The 26,323-nt window shown below is 36.9% G+C and overlaps 1 protein-coding gene across 1 annotated transcript in view; it reads right to left on the bottom strand.

Moving 5' to 3' along the window:
• The window catches only part of LOC139964945 (uncharacterized), a 42,261-nt gene extending 16,221 nt beyond the window's left edge, over positions 1-26,040 (bottom strand). Inside the window, exons 1-6 of the mRNA XM_071967044.1 lie at positions 25,803-26,040; positions 21,145-21,338; positions 18,129-18,270; positions 4,983-5,481; positions 3,525-3,657; positions 2,403-2,503 (exon numbers count right to left, since the gene is read on the bottom strand). Of these exons, the coding sequence (XP_071823145.1) occupies positions 2,403-2,503; positions 3,525-3,657; positions 4,983-5,481; positions 18,129-18,270; positions 21,145-21,262 (993 nt within the window). The 5' untranslated portion in view covers positions 21,263-21,338; positions 25,803-26,040. The remainder of the gene's footprint in view (positions 1-2,402; positions 2,504-3,524; positions 3,658-4,982; positions 5,482-18,128; positions 18,271-21,144; positions 21,339-25,802) is intronic.
• Positions 26,041-26,323: the final 283 nt, after the last annotated feature.

Genomic DNA, 26,323 nt, shown 5'->3' with positions numbered 1-26,323 from the left:
TTTTTTCTCATTTGGAAATGAAAAAGGGGTTTTCTGACTTGCGGAGCGGGGGGGCGGAATGATACTTCCGCCCCCCCCATATTTTTCACTGGGGGGCTGGCGCCCCCCCAGCCCCCCCGGTTCCTACGCCCTTGAGACTAATAGTAATACTACTAATGATTTCATACGTTATCATGGCTTCTTCATCTTCGTACAACCTGTGCTAAAGTATGTGATGAAAATATGAGATAATTGCTGGAGTAGTGATGCACAAAAGTACTATTGTGAAGAAAATAATACTTTCATAGAGAAAGGGAAAACAATATTATGAGGCTACTGTATAACGCCAGTAATTGTTAAGTCACTGATAGAGCACCAACTAATTGAAATCAAGTATATATACATACAAGTAGTTTAGCACTGAATTTTGAGTACAGTTTATGAGAGGGAGTACTTTGACACTAGAGTACTTTACAGTGAATGCAATTTGGTACTTGCAAAAGTAGAATATAGTATATTTAACAGTACAGCATAGAATATAGTATAGAATATAGTATATTATACAGTACAGTATATTATACAGTATAGTGTCCAGTATAGTATAGTATATAGTACATTGTACATCATAGTATATATAGTACAATATACAGTATAGTGTAGAATATAGTATAGTATACAGTATATTATCCAGTATAATATATATAGTATACAGCAAAGTATAGAATATAGTATAGTATACAGTATAGTATCCAGTATAGTATAGTATATAGTATTTTATACAGCATAGTATAGAATATAGTATAATGTACAGTATAGTATAATATATTATACATAATAGTATAAAATATAGTATAGTATACATTATACTAAAGAATATAGTAATTTATACAGTATAATAAAGAATAAAATACAGAATATAATCCTAATAGAGTTAGTCTATATACGACATCACAGATTACTGCATAATCAACACCCCATCCAAAATAAAGGTGAATAAACTGCAAATCATATATGTCATACATCTCAACAACGAAGTCTTAAGCATGGAAGCTCCAAGCTAAAATGACGTTCATCATTTCACAGGACGTGTGTGTGGATCATGTATGTTCAAAATCTCAGACACGGGTACTCCACCAGTATATTTTCAGTTGTTGACAACACATTCCACAGTATATATATTTACTCTTTTTTGCTGTTTAAGTCCCACAATTGGTTAACCACAACAATGGTAGTTGCTTTTCCCCCTTCAGCTGTTAATTGGAAAAGAGCCAATAGCGATCAAATTATTACACCTTGGTATTAGGTCCCACGGTCTTTATTTTACTTAGAGGCTTTTCTTTAAAGGTATCAAAAGGAATAGAGTGACCATAATTGCCTAGCAGTTTTTGAACTGTACAAAGTTTTATGTATCTATGTAAATGTCATGGCAACACTATGATATCTGTGCAAAGAAATGCTACATATCTTTGTACTTGTTTAGTAATTTGCTATTGCATTTTGCCTCTCAAAACTTATATAAACTATTCCCTGACCTTACAGCAATTATATATAACGACAGCAACAGCTTTACGAGTCTACGGCTGGAAACCTTGAATACCAATACAATCCAATACTGTACTTATTGCCCTGTGTCATTGTAATCATGCACAAATATATATCTGTTATAATCAGGGTGCCAGTATCTTATACCAATTTCAGCTTTAACACTTTAATTTATTATTGTTGTTGTGTTACCTTTCTTTACTGTTCCCGTATCATTATTATTATTATTATGGATCCTTATATAGCGCAAATACTATAACATATGTAAACCAATAAATATATTAACACCTTTAGGACGTCTATGTACAGCAAGTTCAAAATGGTTTTCCTCATGTTAAACATCTAGAAAACATGAAAATGACTGTTTTAAAACCTCCTGACTCTTGGATCATGGCAATGAGGATGAGAAGACGAGAGCAATACGAGAATTTTGTAAATTTCAAGACTCCCTTTTTATCCACTGATTAAACCAGTGGTTCTCAAAGAGGTCCCTGCTGCCCCCTGGGGGCGTTCGGAAGTCTCAGAGGGGCGCTACAGGGTACACGGGAGTAGGGGGGCGTTGGCACTGATTTGGGGGTCCCTGACGATTACGACACAACACTGCAGAGATTTAGGGCACAATAAGGCATCCAGGGGGTCTGGGAACAAAAAAATTAACTTTTGTTGAGAGAAAATTCATCATCTTGTAGGGAATGTAGGCTATTTTTTAATTCCTATGCACATCTTCAGACAGTCTGCTTGCTCGCTTGAGCGGTCGAATTTGAACGATAGGTCGAGGGTAGTGGGTAGGGGGAGGGAGCATTGGGACAGTGCAAGATGGTCGAAGGGGGCAGTCATCTAAAAAAGTTTGAGAACCACTGGATTAAACAGCGAGAGCTTACCCGTCTTTCCTTTTCAAGGGTTTCTACGTGAAGCCTGAGTTGTTCCAACTCCTGCTGTACCCGGAGGTAGCTGCTTCCCAACTCGGCTTTTTTTTTCACGACTGAAACGAGAAGAAGACGAAAGTGCAATTTATAAATCTGATATTCTTCAAGAGTCATAATAACTAATAAATGACTAGTCTTATATAGCTCGAACTCCAACAAAAGTTGTTCAATGCGCTTTTAAGTGTACTTAAGGTGCAAAAACTAATCGAGTTGAGAGAAAAGATAAGTTTTAAGACAGCTCCTAAATTGAGTAAAAGAATCCAAAGTTGACCTAAGTTCAACCGGGAGGAAGTTCCCGCATAAAACGCGGTGCGGCATTCAGAAAGCTACGGTCACCGAAAGATCTTGTACGTGACGTTGGAACCTGAAGTTGAAATTGATAATGCGAACGTACCGGTCTATGTTCAGCTTGCTGAGGAGAGACTGCTTGTTTGTTGGGCAAATTGCTGGCCTTCCTCTGCAAATCATGACATTTTATATATATATATATATATATATATATATATATATATATATATTTATATATATATGTATATGTATATGTGTATATGTACAGATACAGATAGAGATAAAGATACATACATACGTACATATTAATAACATATATGATTGATTGAATTAAATATATTGCCTGCGCATAGTTGTGAAACAAAGTATTCCTAAGAAAGCCCCATCGCTTTAACAAAGTAAAGCACTCCCATGCATGTAAGGAAAAAAAACCAAAAACATAAGGAAGCGAGAAAAAAACCCCAAAAAAACCAAAACAAGATATAACAATACATGTACACTTTTGTATACACACTTAACCAGATGCATAGAATTTTCAATGAAACCAAAATTCAGGTGTAAATTAGTCAGGGGACCAGGAGGATTGTATGTAGGTGGGGGTGGGGATGGGGGTGGGGGTGGGTTTGCAATTATGTTGAGGGCACGAGACATGTCAGAGAGGAGTGGAGTGTAGAATTTTAAACTTATAAGTTGTAAATAACAGATGGGAAAGCTGGGCTGGATTATTGGAACCAGAAATATTTGCCCTCCTGATGGGTGAAATGTTGCTTTATAAAATAGACGACAAACCTTCATCCAGCTGTCTTTGTAAGTTCCTGTGAAGATCTTCGGGGAGCGAGCACTGAATTCCCACAGACTCTCTCAAGACTTTGACAAGATTTTCTTCAGTCTGTAAATGCACACGGTGGTTATGGGTCTCTTCCTGTGAGAAAATTTGTTTTTGTTGAAAAGAAAAAAATGATAACAAATTTATGCATCTGAACTGGAGTTTGCCTTCAGATGTTGTTGACAATTCTTGTCCGTGACTCAGGAAAATGTATTTTCAAGAATTTAGAAGGTACGGCAAAAGCAAGTCATAGGTTTTCAATCACTCATAACATTCCCATGTTGTGCCAATTGTGCCAGGTAAAAATCATTCTTTTTTCCATATCTTTCACAAATGAAGGAAACTTCCAAAATGACAGCAAAACATTGTCTGCATGATTTTCTTTTACTGAGAGATGTCAAAATTAACCTCAAATATATGCTAGATTATTGCATTACAGCCAAAAAAATTGTTTATGTCTGGCAAACGAAAAAATATGAGTTACAAAAGTTAGGAAGCAAATGATTTTTCACTCATTCATAGCGTTCCCATGTTAGGGACATTGTGCCTATTAAATCATTATATATCGCTTTAACAAGAGTTCTTTTTACAAAATATGACAGAAACTTTGTGACCGTAAAAACCTTTCTATTTAGATCTGCATCATTGCCTCAAAATATGCTCGATTGAATGTAGCGATGTTTTTTTAACGTTTGGCAAAGCAGATGACTTGAAAATTTTAAACAAACTTCCTCTTGGGATAGCATCCAAATACAGCATATTACACATGCATATTAAACAGAAGCCCCCAGTTAAACAAAAACATCGATAGGCTGTGATTTACAATACAGTGAATTAGCTTGGCCGCAAAATGTAGTACACTTGCACTTTGAAGAATTTAAAGTTCCCCAAAAAAAAATTCTACAAATTTTGAAAAAAGTCGTCACAACATTTAACAGTGCAAATGTCAAAAGGCAACTTTATGCATTAACTTTGCTTCCAAAGGTTTTGATGCCATTTGGTACGGAAACCTCGTAAACGATGCACTTTCATGGTAGCTTGACTACAATATCAGGTAAACAGGTAACTTGAGGTATTTACAAATCATTGAAAGTGACAAAGGCAGCCTTTATTGCACTAAACGTTGTCAGAAATGAAAAAGTCTGGCAGACAGTTTTCGTTATCGACAAATACTATCAAAACCATCAAAATAATTTCTTGTTCATCTTCACTTGCGACGAGTCACTAGTTACAGTACTAGTGGGGTTCTTTTAGTCAGATAAATTTTTTAAGTCTTTTTATTGAATAATCCTTTGTAAGGTTTGGTCAAATTGACAGAACTTGGGAACCTAATTTGCAAACAAGTCTGCTCCAGGAGAAGACCACATGAATATTCATGGTAATTAAACTGAGAAAAAATTCCTCTGCAACGAACGGTTTACCTCCACATGGGGAAAAGACCGATGCACATCTACAGTGACTTGGTGATAATTTCCCCGCGCACCAGTTTCCTCCTCCTCGGAAGCAGACTTTGCCTCGCATTCGACGGAACTTGAGTCTTCCCCTCGCACGAGAAGACCGTTCGCAGGTTCCCTTGCAGCTTCTATTTCATCTTCTGCTGTACAGACCCTCTGCGGGGTCAAAGTTCTCCTCTTGCGAGAGGCCAGGCGTCTCCCGACCTCGCGGTGCGGATTTCCGACCTCCTCCCCGGGTGAGGTCAGAGTCGACGTCGACAGCGACGGAGATGGGCGTCTTCCGCCGCTGAGTAACGAGCCTTTCCTCCTTCCCCTGGGGTAATGATAGTGAGAATCTGATGAGTCTACGGAGGGTGGGGACGGGGTCGTGGATCTACTAGTGTGGCCGCACGAAGCGTCCTGGCTCGCGCTCAGCTGCTTCAAGTCGGCGTTCTCCTCTTTCAACTTTTTCACCAGATGCTCGAGTCTGTAGGAAAGAAAAATGACCAGACAGATTTATCAATATCTTCCCGGTTATGTTACAGTATGTCATCTTTTTTGCTGTCAAATTTCCTGAATTTATCGACTCTCCCTTCCATGCTGGAAATAATTGAGATTACGATGTGCATGAAGTAGAGTTTTCTTTTACCGTAGTGAAGCAAAATAGTATAATTTTTTTTTAAGAATTGAAGTTTTAAAAATTGTTATGTGCATGTGATTTTCAACCACTGGTATATATATATATATCTTATTTACTACCATATAAGAGACAAATTCTTTGGGGAGGGATGAATCAAAAGTCGTTTATCACACAGGTTTTAATATTTACTCGGTTGCAAAATCTTGGAGGATGTGGATCATTCTTAATCTGAGTATTAAAATACTCTCTAGGCTGAGAGATTACTCTCTCCCCTATTAACTTGTCGACCAGACACAAGAAGAAGATGCTTGAATCGGCAAAGATCTAGGCTTTGTGATTCCCTGAAGAGTGACAGTAATTTCGTCGAAATCTGTGCAGATATGCGTGGCCACTATTTGACATTCTAGAGTATTGGAGGGTGATACGCCATCCTACAAGCCTTTAACGATAAGTATCTTGAAAAAGGGCACCTGAACTTGAATTTTCATTTTTTTTTATTGGATTATGATGTACCAACAACAACCTCCCCCCCCCCCCCCCCTTCGTCTAAAGTCATCCTTTCAAATGGTCACCCAAACCTGCCCCACTTTTGTCTTCTTACAGAATGGTAAGTTCTTACACTTTCACACCGGGAACTTGGTGTTATCCATCCTAGATATCGACTACATGTTGAATATTAAATCACCCAGAAATAGCCTCTTACTGGTGCTTCATGTTCTACAATAAACCTTGGGTTATCTACTGGGTCATGTTTCCTCAGATGATGCGTCTTCTCAATTACATGACCTCCGGACCGGGAATGAACAGGAGCCTCGAAAGGCAACCTTTCTGTTCACCCCGACCTAGATTCTATAACTGATGCACCAATTCCAATGGAGTATTAACCCTATAACACTGGTTTAGTAACCCTAAAAACTGCTTGATATCTCACAGCTTAAAGCAGCACTATATATATCCCAGAATGTGAGCCTTGATTTACTCAGATACATTGGCCAAAGAACATTTGAACACTATTACAGTGGTTTAGTAACATTAATGTTAACTTGACATATATCTCAAATCTTCAAGTTAGTAGATTCCACAATATGAGCCTTGATTTTCACAAATATACATTGGCCAAAGAACATTTGAACACTATTACAGTGGTTTAGTAACATTAATGTTAACTTGACATAGATCTCAAATCTTCAAGTTAGTAGATTCCACAATATGAGACTTGATTTTCACAAATATACATTGGCCAAAGAACATTTGAACACTATTACAGTGGTTTAGTAACATTAATGTTAACTTGACATAGATCTCAAATCTTCAAGTTAGTAGATTCCACAATATGAGCCTTGATTTTCACAAATATACATTGGCCAAAGAACATTTGAACACTATACAGTGGTTTAGTAACATTAATGTTAACTTGACATAGATCTCAAATCTTCAAGTTAGTAGATTCCACGATATGAGCCTTGATTTTCACAAATATACATTGGCCAAAGAACATTTGAACACTATTACAGTGGTTTAGTAACATTAATGTTAACTTGACATAGATCTCAAATCTTCAAGTTAGTAGATTCCACAATATGAGCCTTGATTTTCACAAATATACATTGGCCAAAGAACATTTGAACACTATAGTGGTTTAGTAACATTAATGTTAACTTGACATAGATCTCAAATCTTCAAGTTAGTAGATTCCACAATATGAGCCTTGATTTTCACAAATATACATTGGCCAAAGAACATTTGAACACTATTACAGTGGTTTAGTAACATTAATGTTAACTTGACATATATCTCAAATCTTCAAGTTAGTAGATTCCACAATATGAGACTTGATTTTCACAAATATACATTGGCCAAAGAACATTTGAACACTATTACAGTGGTTTAGTAACATTAATGTTAACTTGACATAGATCTCAAATCTTCAAGTTAGTAGATTCCACAATATGAGACTTGATTTTCACAAATATACATTGGCCAAAGAACATTTGAACACTATTACAGTGGTTTAGTAACATTAATGTTAACTTGACATAGATCTCAAATCTTCAAGTTAGTAGATTCCACAATATGAGCCTTGATTTTCACAAATATACATTGGCCAAAGAACATTTGAACACTATTACAGTGGTTTAGTAACATTAATGTTAACTTGACATAGATCTCAAATCTTCAAGTTAGTAGATTCCACAATATGAGCCTTGATTTTCACAAATATACATTGGCCAAAGAACATTTGAACACTATTACAGTGGTTTAGTAACATTAATGTTAACTTGACATAGATCTCAAATCTTCAAGTTAGTAGATTCCACAATATGAGCCTTGATTTTCACAAATATACATTGGCCAAAGAACATTTGAACACTATACAGTGGTTTAGTAACATTAATGTTAACTTGACATAGATCTCAAATCTTCAAGTTAGTAGATTCCACAATATGAGCCTTGATTTTCACAAATATACATTGGCCAAAGAACATTTGAACACTATTACAGTGGTTTAGTAACATTAATGTTAACTTGACATAGATCTCAAATCTTCAAGTTAGTAGATTCCACAATATGAGACTTGATTTTCACAAATATACATTGGCCAAAGAACATTTGAACACTATTACAGTGGTTTAGTAACATTAATGTTAACTTGACATAGATCTCAAATCTTCAAGTTAGTAGATTCCACAATATGAGCCTTGATTTTCACAAATATACATTGGCCAAAGAACATTTGAACACTATTACAGTGGTTTAGTAACATTAATGTTCACTTGACATAGATCTCAAATCTTCAAGTTAGTAGATTCCACAATATGAGACTTGATTTTCACAAATATACATTGGCCAAAGAACATTTGAACACTATTACAGTGGTTTAGTAACATTAATGTTAACTTGACATAGATCTCAAATCTTCAAGTTAGTAGATTCCACAATATGAGACTTGATTTTCACAATATACAGTACATTGGCCAAAGAACATTTGAACACTATTACAGTGGTTTAGTAACATTAATGTTCACTTGACATAGATCTCAAATCTTCAAGTTAGTAGATTCCACAATATGAGCCTTGATTTTCACAAATATACATTGGCCAAAGAACATCTGAACACTATTACAGTGGTTTAGTAACATTAATGTTAACTTGACATAGATCTCAAATCTTCAAGTTAGTAGATTCCACAATATGAGACTTGATTTTCACAAATATATATTGGCCAAAGAACATTTGAATACTATTAAAGTGGTTTAGTAACACTAATGGTTACTTGACATAGCTTTGACAGAAGCCGGTTTAATCCACCGGGTATGGATTACTTCTTAGCCGGTAGTACTTGTAACCGTATTCATGGTACACTGTTCCCTATGCGCCATGGCGGCTACTCTAATTACATGCATTTTGCGGGACCTTGAAGCTTGAGGTAACAGACTAGAACTTATCCAGTCGACCCATGAAACATGAATACCAAAAAGTGTGAGCACAGCATACATACTGTACTATAAGTGAAAAGAGTTTTAACATTGCAACATATAATCAAACATCACATGTATTCACCTTCTCTGTTTAGGTAAACTACTTACAGACATACTGTATATCATCAACTCAACTCCTTCATGAATATAAAGCTTAGGAAAATCTTGCTTCCATTTTGGGAGCCATCCTAAGTTCATGCAAAAGTCAAATCAAGGGGGGGGGGAGGGTGGATTGTCATATTTGTCAATTGCATGATGTCATATGCTTACAATAGGTCAACTATCTAAGTGCCCCTGACTGTGTATTATTTTCACGTTGTCATGGCGAAATTCAGCGGTATCTTTTTGCTGTTTTTTGTGAGGTTTTCTGTGTTGTTTTTTTGTTGCCATTACCAGGGCTAGATTTTAAAAATTAATAAAGGGAAAAAGCAGCATTTGCAAGTAACCCCACCTCTACCAAAGAAAATCAACAACATTACAAATCAATGAAGGACATTCATAATTGAAGCAAAAGTTTTTGTCTTTTTCTTCTTGTTTAAACTTGTTCAAATCTGGCATGGGAGGGATCCCTTAAAAATGCTGATCCACAACTATGGAGTGTGACTCAAAAGTGGGGTCTCCCAAAAGTTGTCTGTTGGTCAAAGGTGTTTGCCAGACCTTAACTAAATGGTTATCCACAGTTTTTTTCTGAGTTTACAGACAGAGATCAAATCAAGATAAATATTCTTTGAAGATCATGTGCATAGTCCAAGCTATCTGTCCTGCATTCTGGGAATCCCATTCTGATGGGTCGGGTTTAGTGGGTTGTAGCTGTATCCTGGGAATGACCTGGGTCATGGGTCAAGTGGACTGCTCTCTGAAAATATGGTATCCAAAACAGGGTAAACTTATTCTTGACTGGGGAAAGCTGAGCAATGTTACAACATCTCAATAGCAATTTTGTCTCATTTAATAAAAAGTGTTGGGGAATTCAAGGGAATCAGATATTTAAACTTCCTTACACTGCCCAATCACAGTGGAAGCAAAATATGTAGAAGTTTATACACTTTCAAGTTATTAAACTGGATACTTTCAAACTGACGGCCGACAGACTGAGTGATTTAATTACCAAATTTTCGTTGAGAGTTTTTGAAACAACAAAATTATTTGCAATATTGACCCATGGTCACAGCAGGGTACTTGCTCCAATATGGACCTTACCTAGATACTGTATATCAGAGGACCTTTGACCTCCACATACAACAACAGGGTTCTTGAAACTGACTATGGTGCATCTACATATGAACACCACCAAATGACTAAATGCATTCCTGGTTTCCACCCTTCGCCCCCGCTCCCCCTTCTAAAAGACCAATGCCACTCCTTCTAAAAACCGATGCCAGTCCCACTTCTAAGCAAACTTTGCTGAATTCATCGTTGCTTGTAGCTTTGTATTCTTTAGCAGCAATATATGAATTCTTTTTGAGTGTTCAAAGCTAAAAAATTTAACAAATATGAATGTTCATCCATCCGTTTACAGTTCCTTTTCTCGATTTCATGCCTTATTGGTCTTGATAATCACCATCATTCATAATTCATAATTGCCTGCCAGATTTAACTGTATTCTTTTAATATTGGTACATTCCCAGGCCATAAACCTTTCCCAGGTATTATTTATTATTTCCCCTCCTCCCCCAACCCCTTAATACTTGTTTTATTTTATTTTATAAAACAAACAAAGAAATATGCAATAAACCAGACACCAAAACCACAAAGCAGTAAATATAAAGGTCTCGGTAAAAGAACTTCAATTAAGATTGTTATGTTCTTTCCACAAAGCGGGTCGTGTGTTTTACAAAGTAAAATCTCACGAAAGGGGAATGATCAATATAATGGAAGCCTGAGGTTGAAGTCACCGATAATAAACAATGTGAAATCAGGCATGCAGTGATTTTAACTTCATTGCTGATTGCATTGGAGACTAATGGTATAAGAATTTTTCACACTGATGGCAAAATGTTTTTTTTTCCCCCGCTCATTTTATTTTTTATTTTTGTTATTGCTTTAATCAGTAGGGACTTGCAACTTTGCTTTGAAGTGGAGAAGAAATTTTCAATTACCCCAATGAAATGTTCATTTATATGTTTTATTTAAGATTATCCGAATTCAGAAGAGAAACTTGGATGTACATTTAGAGAAAAAGGAAGAAAGACAAACAAAATCTTGTCATTTGTGCATCTACTGTATGACATCACGCCTGATTGCTTCAAGTTCATCTTCGATACAAAACCTGTCAACTTCATGAAAACTTTTGTTGTTTTCTTGAAAACAATACGTAGAGTTGGAATTGACTGTCAATTTTCACTACAGGTAATATGCCTAGAACATTTTCTTCTTTCAAAAACCACACCAACCACACCAGGAGCAATTTTTCACTTGAAAAATCTTTTCCATAGCAGCGGTGGAAAATATATATATATATATATATATATATATATATATATATATATATATATATATATTTTAAATATGATTAGTGTCCATGGAATACATCACAAAACATATATGTACAGTTCATAGCCAACAAAATGTAGAAGTTCTTATGAAGGCAACGAGGTGCAGGAATGAAGAAGCAAGGCTTTTACGAGGAGACCCCTCCCCCCACCCCTTCCACCCCCTTTTAGAAATCGTTAGAAAGAGTAATAAAGAAAACAAAACAAAAATGAAGAAGAAAAACACAGAGAAAAGGGATAACTCCAACGAATTAACTATTGATAATGATTGTTCAGTAAATGACGTTTTAGTTTGCACGTCAAGAGAGGGTTATGTTGTAGCATTCTCAATGTTGTCATTTAGGTCAATCCAGATGTTGACATGGCTGTAGGTATGTAAACTTGCGGCGAGATATTTCTCAGGTGGTCGTACTCGAACGAATCATTGTTAAATCTTAGACCTCATTATGTTTTAATGGTTTAATGGGACACATAAATGTATGCATTTATGTATTTTAGATCCTCCTGCAAGCAGGAACTCGCGAAGAAGCTTCATTGGCTTGTCAAAGCCGCAAGCTGGCCGAAGTCAGTCTCTTAGATTCATATTTAACGTCCATGATAAATTGTCAATTGTCAATATGTTTGTCAACATTGTAAACATGTCAAAATGTTTAAAAGTTCTAAGAGAATGTCTGTCTGTTTAATTTTTTATCACAAAGCTTGATCATTAAAAGGTCATCACTATTATCCAGATATATGCTAGAATGCTAGGAAGTCAGATAATGGTCACCAAAGTTGAAATTTCAACAAGCAATTTATTGCCTCTGTTTAAGTCTCAAATTGAAATGCGACCAGCGACTTAAATTTACACCAAAGGTTTCATTTTCAGCACAAATTTGAAATCAAAACTGCCAAAATATGTCTTTTTAGTAAAACTGCCAAGCCAACAACAAGTAAGTGTACAGTACTTGGCATTTCTTTCTCTTCAATAAACACTAGGGCAATCAAATTAATGTTCAAACAGGAGAGACGTTCTCTCTGTCGACAGTAGTGCTTTGAAGAAGGGACACGTATGCTTAAAATCTTAAAGTATAAAAAAGTGGTAAAAACAAAGAAACCTGGACAAAGAGTAAACTTCCTGATCTGATATATACTTTGGAGATAACCGTTGTGACACCCTTTGGGTCCCCTTCTTTCCTTCACCATCTCATTCACTCTCTTCCATTCCTCCTCCACCCCCCCTGCCCCTTTCCACCTGCCCCATAGATGAAACAGCCCATGAGCAGTTCACAACAACAGTACTCATACATTATATGCATACAGTATTGTTAGCTTACAAATGTTTCTTCTTGCCCTACAGTATCAAGACTTCTTCAACAGACATGAATTACCACAGATCATATTGAGGTCATCTGCACTTCCACTTCAATTGTATGACCCTGTTCTAATTTACTGAACTGACAAGACAACACATAGCTGGCATTTTTCGACGGTTTCCAGTCAAAACCTTCCGCGACGACGTCACATCCAGGTACGCATTGCCTCGGACAGAGCAGTTGTTTACCGACTAACAAAAAGAAGAAGCTAGTTTGGCCTCCAACTGTTCTGGAGTACAAATGAATTTTCCTACTTCTCTATAAACTCGACGCTGGTGATACCCTTATCGATGACCTCACATTTTCCAGATATCACAAAGGGATGGGAGTCCAATGCATCTGTCGAAACTACTGTAATGTTACGATATGTGGTAAAACGATCACACGATGACCTGTGTACTTTCTCAACTGCAAATCTATTTAAAAAAGCAGGTCAGTTTGACACACTTTAGGCTTTCAAAGTAACGTACTGTACATTTAAGTAAGCCCCTCTTCCACCAATCCCCCACCCCACCCCCCCCCACACCCTCCATACATTCCTAGGTGAGCACACAGACTATCATTACAGATTATATGGAAGTGAATTGTACGACGTGATCGAGGTTTGGACTGGTGTGTAATTCGAGTGATGTCGGACCCCATGGGTGAATGAACAGGGTTCATGTGACAAATTGTAGATGACCTACATTTCTGTAAGTGAAATAAATTGTGTTATGTGAAGTTAGTTGGTGCAATTTTTTTCCTTTCATTTCACAGTTTGAAATGATATGACCTTTCCTACACATATGATAAGAGTCATGATCATTTAACCACAATCGTCCAAGTTTTTTCCCCTCTTAAGATACCGTGTTAACAAGCGAGGTGTTGTCACACACAACCATACCATACCCAAACACACACCCACAAAACCATGGAAGTATATCTGCTGCACTTCCATGTATACACAAACACACAAGCCATAATGATATGCAAAAGGTTTATGAAAATTGACACCAATACCAAACTTCTCCACACCTTGTCTGAGTCAAGGCAACATTGTAGGTTCCACAATCTGAGCAAGTTTAATCTGATCACCTACAGTACCTCCTCTTTCTCCAAAAAAAAAAATTTTTTTACTTCCAACCAATCAGATCTCTTTCTGGAACATTCTTTCTGGAGCTTTATAATCAAGGACAAATATTTATGAAAAATTAATCGGCTATTTGACAAAACAATAGTCAGCCAAAAAGAAAGAAGGACCAGGATGGGTAAGTGGGACGGGGGAGGGGGGGGAAAAGAAAAAAAAATCACTATGGACGAAGAAAGCAGAGAGGAAAAAAAAAAACATTTAATTCAAAGAACAAAGCCCTGGGCAGAGAATGTAAAATACCAGCAAGTAAAACCACTGAATAGGAAAACTTTTGGCTAAACATGCCTTATTGGAAAACACAACAGGAATCCCTACGTTTGCTCTACATAGTGATATCCACAATTTCTTTAACTTTCAATTTCTTATGAAAACAGAGTCTGCTAAGCCCCCCCCCCCTCCTTTTTTTATTCTTTGGGCCCCTTCAATCCTGCCTATTTTGTCGACGACCATCTTTAGAATCCTGATAATATGGATGGAGAACCTTTTGACAAGGCTGGTATTTTGAAAATCCTTTTGCACCTTCCATGACAATAACCCACAAAGTGATAGTCCCTTGTTACAGGACAATGCCTGCATGATAGGGGCAAACAGGGTCTTTAAAGGAAAAAACAGCCATTTGCCAAAACTGATGTCCCTTTTCTTTCTTTCTACCCCAGGTGCTAGATTTGTTAAAGGCTGAAAATCACTGGTGAAAAAGGCTATACAATGGAAAATGAAAATGGTTAGCTTGCGATGGATCCTAATACATTGCTTTCATTGGGGATACACAGATCTATAGTCAACCTGTAACCCTATATAGCAGGGTACTGTATAGTCATTCTGCAATTATTTGGAATGTACCCAAGATGAACCTTTAACGGAGGTCCACAGATTGTCACGTCTAGTATACCACCTAATACCTGGACTTTATGGACATGTAAAGGACCAGACTAAACTGTCCCCTTGTGAAAGAGATCTGGATAATCCAGTTTCCCATCTTACAGAGTACTTTAATCCAACTCCTTAAGTATTCTTTTCAAAGTTCCCAAGGATGACTGTTATTCAGAAACCTGAGAGCCAAAAGGCCTCTCAAAACTTAATACTTTGGGACTTTAATGAGCAACCAAACTTATCTTCCTCCAGTCTTCTTTCCTCTTGACTTCTACCTAACCTACTAACTTGGTACCATTAAAGCACAACACTTCTCCCTCCCCCATCTCACGTCCTGCCTCCGCCCATTATCTCGTTCCACAAGGCTCTGTGATTCCTTGCAAACTTTCATGAGAACATTAAATTCTAACATTGCACATATTTTCACATTTGCACCTCATGTGACCTTTGACCTCCACAGACACAGATAGAGTTCTACACTCACTACAGTGATATCTACACTCAAATGACCTCTGAGCTCTAAGAAAAAACATTAAGGAGGTTGTACTCACTATAAAGGGTGATCCACATATACTAGTAAGTATAGGTATGAAGTTCATCCACGCTTTACTTTTAAAGTTGTCCTTTTTTAATGGATTTGCATACTTTCACCTTTAGTGACCTCGAAATGACAACCTTTGACCTCTACAAAAATGATAGGGATCTTTTAGTCACTAAGGTGGATCCACATACGTAATTATGAAGTTAAATATCTGAGTTGGAGAGCTTACAATCCAAGGCGGCGTCACATACGGACATACATGGCACATACAGTACGTCTATCACACACATGCAATCACCACCTTAAGAATTCCTATTGCCTTCTTACCTAAGAGTTCCCAAGGTTAAGGCCCCCCCACCCACCTCCAACACCCACTGTGATAAAGAACACCTTCATGAAAACTTCCATTTGGGAGCTAAACCAGCACTTGGTGTTGACATTTGAAGTGCATGAAAGGGAGACTCAATTTTCTTTCTAATCGAATCAAGTTAATGCTGAAAAAAAGTACATTAGTACTTTGAAAAAAGTACATTAGTACATTAGTACGTTGTACATTAGTACATTAGTACGTTGTACATTAGTACGTTGTACGTTGTACATTAGTACGTTGTACATTAGTACGTTGTACATTAGTACGTTGTACATTAGTACGTTGTACATTAGTACGTTGTACATTAGTACGTTGTACGTTGTACATTAGTACATTAGTACGTTGTACATTAGTACATAGTACATTAATACATTAGTACATTAGTACAAAGTACATTAGTACGTTGAAAAAAGTACATTAGATTGGAACCTATGGTACATTTGTTCAATTTTTTGTCCATTTTATAAATGTTGGCTGCTTCATTCATGCAGTCATATAGTTATTTATCATTAAATGCAAATCTCACTAACATGCTATTATAGTATTAGTGGGAGCACAGTTTCTTTTAATACAAATGCAGTAAAAGAAGTGGGAAAAAAAGGGGTTGGGTGAGGGTTGATACATAGCTCAACATTCCTTGAAAGCAAAAAATGTTTGTAATAGTTATTCAAACACCAACAGTCCTTACATGCCAACAGAACACAATCCAGTCCAATGCACCATCCGATCCAAAAGAAGTTTATCAATAACAAAAAGCAACTATCTGAAATTCATCCAGAAAGATATAAATTTGTAATCATAAAGTCATTCTTTGGAACGAATGAATCAATTTTACTTTGGAACTGCAGCCAAAAGTCAGGCGGTAGGTACAAGCGTATAGGTCGAGGGTCATGGTATTGAATAGTGTCAGGAGCCGAGTGTGACAAAGCAAAATTCTTTGCATACTGATAGTGTAATTCTTCCTGGAAAATGGATGCCATGGGATTTTCAATTATTAACAAAAGTGCAAGAAAAAAACAAAACAGCATTGAATAAAAATAATCTAAAACACAGCAATAACTATTAAAGCTACACCACAAACCATGATCGTATTAAATTTTAGAAAAACAATCATCAAAACTCTAGGAAAGTTCTCAAATGAAAATCATCATCACCCAGGCATAAATGAGTTTTAAATATTCCTACGGTACTTAGCTAGAACCAATTGTGATTTTTTTTTTGGTTATCCTGAGATGTACATATTAGACATGTAGACAACATTCTTCTCACTGATCTAATTTTTAATTATAAAACATTGTAGATATTTTTCTTTGCAAACTTGAAATTTTTCATACTTGTTTCAATCATGATCTTGCAGACGCGTAGCCAGGAATTTGCCAAGGGAGGGGCGGAAGTGTAGATTCAGCATTGCAAACTATCTAAGCGTAGCACGAAGCGTACAAGAAAATTTTGGCTCAAAATGCCTCCCAGATCGCTGGAAATGGCACTTCCCAGGCCTTGTAAATTGCATCTTAGCATTTTCTCTTTTGAAAATACTAGCGATATCATAAAAACATTAAAAAATAAATAAAAAATATGCTCAAGGGGGGTTGGCTGCCCCCTTTCCCCCCCCCCCCCCCCCTTGGCTACGTGTCTGTGATCTTGGGTTTTGGGAAAACTCAGGGCTCAAATTTAGGGAAAGATTGCTGAGACATAGCAACATTTGGCGACAATTTTTTTCTCTTTTTCTTATGAGGGATGACAGAAAGATACCTGTATTGATTGGTATCGATTTAAATGGAAGGAAGACATTAAACTGCCAAATGTTGCAAAAGATCTGATTAAAAGAAAAAAGAAACAAAAAATAGTTGTCAGCATCACCATTATTAACTTCACTACTTTATTCCTTTCCCTACTTCAATTTCCTGGTATATATGTTGGCCATATATAATTCTATGTGAAGCACTTGCAATGCGGTAGTACACATAGTTCAATATATCTTGGCAATATATTCTGTGGGAAGCACTTGCAGTGCAGTTACACATAATATAGTTAGATCATTCACATTTCAGGATTCATATATTCAGCCACTTCTTCCTCTTCAGCTACATCTAATGTGCAAACAGTTCCTCTTTCTTTCTTCATCGTGGACGGACGGTGTCGATTAAAATGAAAGACGCATTGATGGACACTGACGGACAGTTATACTGTGACTGAATTGACCTCCCTCCCCCCCCCCCCTAATCATTGATGTGATGCTGTACATATGCTTTCCTCACCTTTTCTTTGCTTTGATAAGATTTGCGACATCGGCGCAGAGGTGTATAATCCCCTTTCTGCTACTGTGGACCACGAAGGCCACTGCGCTGGAAGCCGTCTCCTTATCGTCGACAAAGGACTCTTCCTCTCCGAGCTGATCACCTTTAGGAGATTACGATTGAAAGAGAGCGGGGACGAGAAGAAAACATTGTTATAAAGAAATCAAGCCTCAAAGGAAATTTGACAAAAAAAGACAAAAAAAAACAAAAACATCAAGCCTCAAAAGGAAAGTTGACACAAAAAAAAAAGAAAAAAAAAAATAAGAGAAGAAGAAGAAGAAGAAGAGAGAGAGAATGAGATTTTAACTGACAGGAGAACGCTTGAATAGATTATAAAGATAAACCTCGGGATGAATCGAGGTTTACGGGATGAATCAAAGGGTTTCAGTGACATACTAGATAATGTTAAGTTTGGAACATTAGGGATTTACATAAACTGATGCGCAACAGCATTCTTGTATGCCTTCGAGCGAAGATCTACACAGATCGAAAAATCCAAATAAAATACAAGCAGTGTTTTTTTTTTTTTTTTCTCTTTTTAAAATTCAGAGCAGTGGTCAAAGTTTTTGTTGGGAACTTTTGTACAGGACATACTGTTAACATGAAAATACTCAGAAATACTCAGAATACTCATGAAAGTTCAGAACCTTCCCAACTTGCTTACAGGAAAAACAGGCTAAAGTCAAATGGTTGTTAATTAAATAATCGTTAATTTTGCACACTGCACACAGTTACCAATTTTTTTTTCGATTGACGATTGTACTACTTGACCTATTGGGGCTGCTCAAAGAGAATTCAAAATGTACGTAATGACAAGCTGAGCAAATTTATATAATTTGGCAACTTTGCCTTAGCATGCGATGTACTCTGCCGAAGGGCATTATATATTTAACGACTACGTTCATTCCCTGAAACAGGTTATGGTGACTGTCTGTCTGCAAAGCAGCTACTGAATAAACATAACAGAGCTGAAAGTACTACGTTGAAAAGGGCTCAAAAACAAATGACTCAAGTTAAGCTTTGTCTGATGAAAAAAATTATATAATGGTACACAGGTTTCTGTTCCAACTTTGAAGACAAACAGCTTTTGAAATGTTTTGTTTCCCTTGAGGTAAACAGGAAATACTGTACATTGACAGAAGCAAGAAAACAAAGAACATGACCTTGGGTCCCCCCCCCCCCCAAACACACACGGTCCATATCATTACTGCTAGCACATATGCCAGAAAGATCAGAAATGGTCAACTATGATCAAGCATTTTTCACAACTTTCAGCTACCGCCCTCAGAGAATATTTTCTCAGGAAAAATTTAATTTCCATATTTTCACCATCTTCAGTTACTTACTTATCATAATTTGGAGTGATCTGAAAAGTACAGTATAAATGTACATTTTTTTTGTGCCCCTTTTAATTTGCAATATTTTTTTTGCCTAGTTTTGCTAGTTATTTTTGAAAGTTTTAATATGTTTGCAGTCAACAACAGGGCTTCCCTGAAGCTCAATTTCCAGCTAATGTATCATCACATAATTAGTTAAAATAACCCAATACTGTACATTGAGAGGTCATTAAACTTTAGAAAACTTAAAACGTCTTTAATAGTGAGCACACGATGTTCCTAAAGGTGACCGATTGCCGGCCAAGATGGATAAAATTACCATATTCCAGACTATTAATATTTAAATGTTTACATCGATATTAAAATTATTGACATTCGACCTCCACCAGAACAATCGGTCATCAAAAAACCCAACTATCAAATTTATCCATTTCAGGTTGTCCTTCTCGAGATATGTCATATTTATCAGATAAATCATATCGAAAATAGTTTTCCACACTTTGACCTTCAATGACCTATGACCTCCACCAGATCTCCCTTCACCTACAAGTCTAGAACTTGTCAATACTGCTGCAGTTATGACAGACGAGCTGTTAACACAATCCTAATTACAAAAGGCACTGCATCTGAGATTTCAACACTACCCTTAAATCGAAATGTATGAAAACAGACTGTTTATTTCGCATTGTGACATGATCTTCAAATTGGAATCACCAAAAGGTTAAACCTGCAGAGCTGAATGTCATTAATTAGCATCATATCCAAACATACATGTGAATCACCAGCACATGTATGGATAGAAACATTAAAGATAAGTTTCTTATATTCCTTTCTTTTTTTTTCTCTCTTTTCTTTTCTTCATAATTTCAAGGACTTGTTCACCTCGATTTCACCTTATCAATCCTTCAGCAGATACACAATGCCTGCACTACGATTCCTTTAGTATGGTTATGTTTATCCAGGTTTTTAGTAAAACCCAAATTTTTTGTTTTGTTGCTAAGGGATTTGGGATTTCATTGTGTGGGTGTATTTTTTGATGTACAGTACACATTATACAATGTTGTATAAATGCCAGGTTTGTAACTGACAGTTATATATCTGTGGAAGCGTTGGACATAAAAATGATTCCAGGAATATTTGTATACATGGTGTCATTTTAATTCACAGCGCTACTAACTTTTGAACACTTAGACTACAGTAGTTAGCGCAAAGGTTCAGATTTTGTACAAATACAGTAAGTAGGGATGAGGATAAAAAGGGGGAGGAGGAGGAGGAGGAGGAGGAGGAGGAGGAGGAGGAGGAGGAGGAGGAGGAGGAGGAGGAGGAGGAGGAGGAGGAGGAGGAGGAGGAGGAGGAGGAGGAGGAGGAGGAGGAGGAGGAGGAGGAGGAGGAGGAGGAGGAGGAGGAGGAGGAGGAGGAGGAGGAGGAGGAGGAGGAGGAGGGAAATATGTCTCTTTTATCACAACTCCATGATGATTATTAAAACAAAAATATTTGGATATCCGCAGTATTTACACATACATTCTACACTGAATTTTGCCACATGTGATCTGTTGATATCCCATGTACACTACTACCACTAAAGACAGGGATGGTGCCAAAATATACTGAGTCAAAACTTTTGATAAAGGACAACTAACCTTTCAAACTGGAATAAGAACTTGACCCTTGAGAATCCCAACGGGGATGGGAGCTTGACCCTCTGGCACTGTCAGAGGAACCAGGGCTCATGCCTGTCCATTCACTCTTTCTGGTCATCTGTGGATGGTCGCCTGGTTGTGTATCACTCTCAAGATTGCTGCTACTCAGTTACCGTACCGTCATTGCACAGAATCTGACATATATATGTAGAACAATGTAATCATCCAGGTCATGAATATTCATTACCATGCAAAATGCATTTACATATTACGGCTATGATTACAACATTCATACAATATTAAGCGTTGAAACTGACAAAACCGTACATCATGCATGTCTCTTTACTTGTGACAGTGCTTGCAACAATTTCTATTTGTATGTTTGGTACCCCTTATAATATACTTTTTGACATAATTTTGAACCAGAAAGTCACTGGGCTTTGCGACTCCTCGCCACATTCATAGTGACAAAATTTGTGTCAAAACCAGAAAAGGCTGCAGCGACTGCCAAATCCCCTCAAAATCAAACAATAGGGATTATCTTGGCAGACCAGAAGTCCCTATACATTGCTTCAAACTGCAGAACAACAAATATTATAAGCCTTGGCAACCAGGCTGGATGATGCTGGCGCCACCTGTCCATTGTTCATATTGCCACAGTGCCTCACACTGCCCGCAAGATTTCGAAGAATTGACCTCTGCTCACTTGAAAGTGACCTGCGAGGACCTTTGCATTAACGTTGACTTACACTGTATCGACTATCAACTACATTCATGCTTTACTTTGGTTGGTGAGTTTCCAAAGTTTTCAGACATTGACCTAGTTGACCTCAAATGACCTTTGACCTTCACAGGAAACAATAGGATTCTTGTACTCATGTGGTCTTAAATTTTACAAAGTATATGAAGTAAATTAATAGCTTTATATTTCCAGTTACTTTGTTTACAGTACTTAAAAAGTTCCCACGTTTTAAACTCACGCGATCTTTGAACCTCATTGACCTCACAAGAACTATGACTTCACAGATATGATGATAAGGTTTTTTGTACTGAATTATGTGGATCCACAGTACATATAAAAATATGTAGTTCATCAAAGGTTTACTTTTGTGGTTGCTGTTGTGTTTACAAGTTGATCAGACTTTGATCAATGTTGACTCTGAAAATGTTAAACCTCAACTTGTGACGTTTGACCTCTAACATTCCACTAGGGTTCTTAAATCACTCAGGAGGTCTTGACATACAAATTAGAGTACACTATACAGTTTACACAAGCTCCACTTTTGTCGCTGTTGTGTTTTCAAGGTTTTCAGACTTTGACCTCTGTTGACCTTAAGTGACCTCTGACCCCTACCGATTCCAATAGGATTGCTGTACTCATTAAGGGAGATACCATGTACGAAGTTCATCTAAGCATTAATTTTGTAGTTCTAGTGTTTTACAAGATTTTCAGACTGTGACCTCTTCTGACCACCACCAACTTCTATAGGCATCTTGTACTCATAAAGTGGGACCTATGTATACCAATGAAGTTCAACTAAGCCGTGTATTTTGATTTAGATCATGTTTACAATATTTTCAGACTTAGACTTCTGTTGACCTCAAATGACCTTCACCCTGCACCAATTTCAATAGGGTTCTGAAATCCTTCTTGTACTCACTGAGGGAGATATGTATACATGTACCCTGTACCAAGTATGAAGTTAACCCACAAACTTTTAGAATTATCAATGTTTACAAGCCAAGGGCATCACATGTATGCATGTTCACACAGTGCACACACACTCTCTCAATTGTCATCACCATCACATACAGTATGATTCATGTTTCTTTGGGCAAGGAATAAACAAGGGGCAGAATGTACAGTATACTGTATACACCCAGGCCTAGAATGTCCCATTTTAGCCAAGTTTGCTGACCTGCAAGTACTTAAATAAACCTTGGTACTAGCTAAAATCACATTCCCACTAACATACATGTTCCCGAATTAAAGTACTCAATCACGCAGTCACTGTTCAGACTGATCAAAGCAACACAATATTATTTGAGATTATTTGATGATAATAAGTAGTACTATGCAAGGCTTATGATGGGTGCGGAAATCACACAATTTTTGGATTGAGGATTGAACGTAATTTCCACGGTTACCCAACGTATCACAAACTCGTTGATGTGCGTAATGTCTAAGTACTGGCTGAAGAATGCAATTGTGCCTGTTTTGCCTCCCGGAAAACAGCCAAATCATCTAACAAATATCCAGTAAACAGCCTGAATTTCAAAGCCTGACATCATCAGAAGGCTAGCAGTTTTGGTGGTGGAGGGTGGAACAGACAATACTGTACGTGACCTAATGGGCACCAATAATACCATATTGAAAGTTCCTGTTCATTCTCAAAATGTGTTCAAAGGATAATCAACAAATACAATGAAATTTTCCATGGTTAAATTTTAAATATTAAATTTTAGGTGACCAATTTGATCTCATGATAAATAAGTTATTTGCTATTCTGCTAGATCTTTATATGCTTCTAGAAAGCACTTTGCCATAGTAACCAAAATCTATGGTATACAACTAAGATTGAACTGTAAGCATAAACAAAAGGGGCACCAAACAGCACTGTTAGTCAATAGGCAACACACACTTTGTGCCATACAGTAAATACAATCTTCTTTTGAGGGGAATGACAACAATTTTTCTTTAGAAATGAAGGGTAATGTTGGCTAAAAGCTGTCAATACCACTGGTTTTGAGAAGCTCTGTATTGAGATAGTCAGCCTACACATCAAGGAAAGCACAGTTCATTGATCTTCTAATTGACATTTATTGATTTACATAGATATAACCAATTTAATATATAAATAAATGTTTTTAAAAACATTCAAAACTGATGGACATCTGTGGCGAACGTTTCACTAGTGGTCTACTGTTAACATGTATGGGCAAAATTTTATGTAGAGGTAGTAGAAACAATTCCTGCAAAAACATAACTGTACGTAGCATAATACAAGTTAGCTTAAAAGGTGCTATTACAGGTAAGCATCTCCAAATAATAACCGGCAGTTCATGATAGATGGATCTTTGTGGAAAAGAACTCACTCAATATCAAGGAACTCATGTGGGAGATCAGGGTTCAAAAGTAGTGTCAGTAGAGGAGCAAATTTGTCAATCTGTGATGTCAAAATGCCACTAGGAGGTGAAAACTTTACTTTCTCTTTGTTTTTTAATTTATATTTTCAAGTTGAATTGAAAGAATGTTGATATTGTAACCAATATGACATGTAATGTTTCTAAATTTGAAGTTTGAGATTCATCATTTGCACAACCCATCACTGTTATAGCAACAGATACATTGAAAAAAATTAAAACTTGAAGCTTATATGCTGGATCAATGATAAGATACATCAGTTAGACTTGCAAAGCCCATTCAGTCTCAAGCTACAACAGAACTTCACTCATCCAACAATCTTGAAAACCAATAAGCAAAAACCTAAAACAAAGACCAAGTTGGGCTGAAGGAGGCATAGGCTTTCTGAGCCGGCGAGCCACTAAATGTTACTTCCATTGGAGAAAATGCAACTCCATACCATTTGCAATTATGCAAACGTGTTCATTTCCAAAGACATCGAAAAGGTTCACCTTATCACGTCTTTGGAAACGTTCATCAAAGCCTACAGATGGAGCTTGAAGATGTAACAAAGTACAATTTAGGCATAGAGTTTCGAAGTCAAAGGCCTTGTAACATGGTGAAAGGCTCAATGCCTTATATGAGTCCCAAACTATTACTGGGCTAGCTAAACTCACGTCAATGTGGAAAATAACTGTAGTATAGTCAGTATTGCGAAGTTCGCCATACTGCGAAGTTCGGGCACCCTAAGAAATACACGATTTTCACCATGAAAACCTACAGGAAGAGCCAAATTTCACCAAAAAGTACGAAGCTACAGTTATTTTCTCTCCAAAATGACCCGTGTGCAAGAAATTACTTATATACATATTTGTCAATAAAATGACGAAGATCTATGAAGTCTGTTATAATTACTGAAAGAGCAACAGCGCCACCAATTTTTACCAGCGCCACACTGTGGGTTGCGTGTCCGAACTTCGCAATACTCTAGCAAGAAATATACCAGTTCCACAATCACGAAGAATCTTTTTGGAAAACAACGTGAAAACAGTTTGCAGGAAAGAAAGTTTGGCCGTGTATCGTACTATAACAAAATTCTCCAACCATATGAAGTATATTTTCAAATGATTTATACCAGAAGATTTAGTTTTGGGGTGTTTTAAGTCTTAAGTGGCCGAACTTCGAAGTCACCATCCTACTAACTAATTTGCAACACTAAAGTTAGGCCCAATATTCTATAGCTCGGTATAACTAGTTACTGTGTTTACTAGGTTATGGCAAGTTTATAACTGTATATATCAGTAGATACAATCAATAGATTAACATAAATTAGATATACATTCATGTTTAATACAATGAGAAGTACTGAAGAAGTACCAAGCCATCATGACATTAAAACGCACCGGCTAGTACTGTTGTATAGTAGTATCAAACAACAATACCCCATTCGTGATAAATACAAACTTGAGTGTTACTGTTATGAACATACGTTTAGAAAGTCCAACCCCCGACATTTATCAGATTTATAACCTACCTGATTCGGCATCGACTTTGACACCCAGTTGAAAGCTTCCTCTAATGTCTATAACAAGATCATGTGTAATCAATTATTCTTGTCATTGATCCTTTATTGCTAAATAAGCTAATATCGATCGTTGTCTCGTCTGCTTGTTCGCCTTTGTTAGCTACCCACTATACCGTACATCCTCCTGCCTACATACTTTATGTCATGTAAGTAGGCCTCTATATGCAAGCACAGTATTTGTGCAGAGGGGTGTAAACATCATTTAGATGAGATGATGTTACATCATTGAAAACTTTCATTGCTTCTTGGAGAAACCCTCTAAATAATGGTACAATCCTTATAGTTGGCAGGGTGACACGTACTACAGCCCGCTTTCACATGAAAGCATGGAATACCCTTAGTTACCAAAAGAGGTTGGAAATTTTTTTTTTTTCAAAATTTCTCTGTACGTTTTAATTTCTTCCCTAAATTAGTGAAAATTTTATACGCATATGAAGAGCATCATCTTTTTATCGTCTGCCGGACTGAGC

This window comes from Apostichopus japonicus, chromosome 23 (genome assembly GCF_037975245.1).
Source record: "Apostichopus japonicus isolate 1M-3 chromosome 23, ASM3797524v1, whole genome shotgun sequence".
Lineage (NCBI taxonomy): Eukaryota > Metazoa > Echinodermata > Holothuroidea > Aspidochirotida > Stichopodidae > Apostichopus > Apostichopus japonicus.
This window is presented reverse-complemented; position numbering and strand designations above follow the sequence as displayed.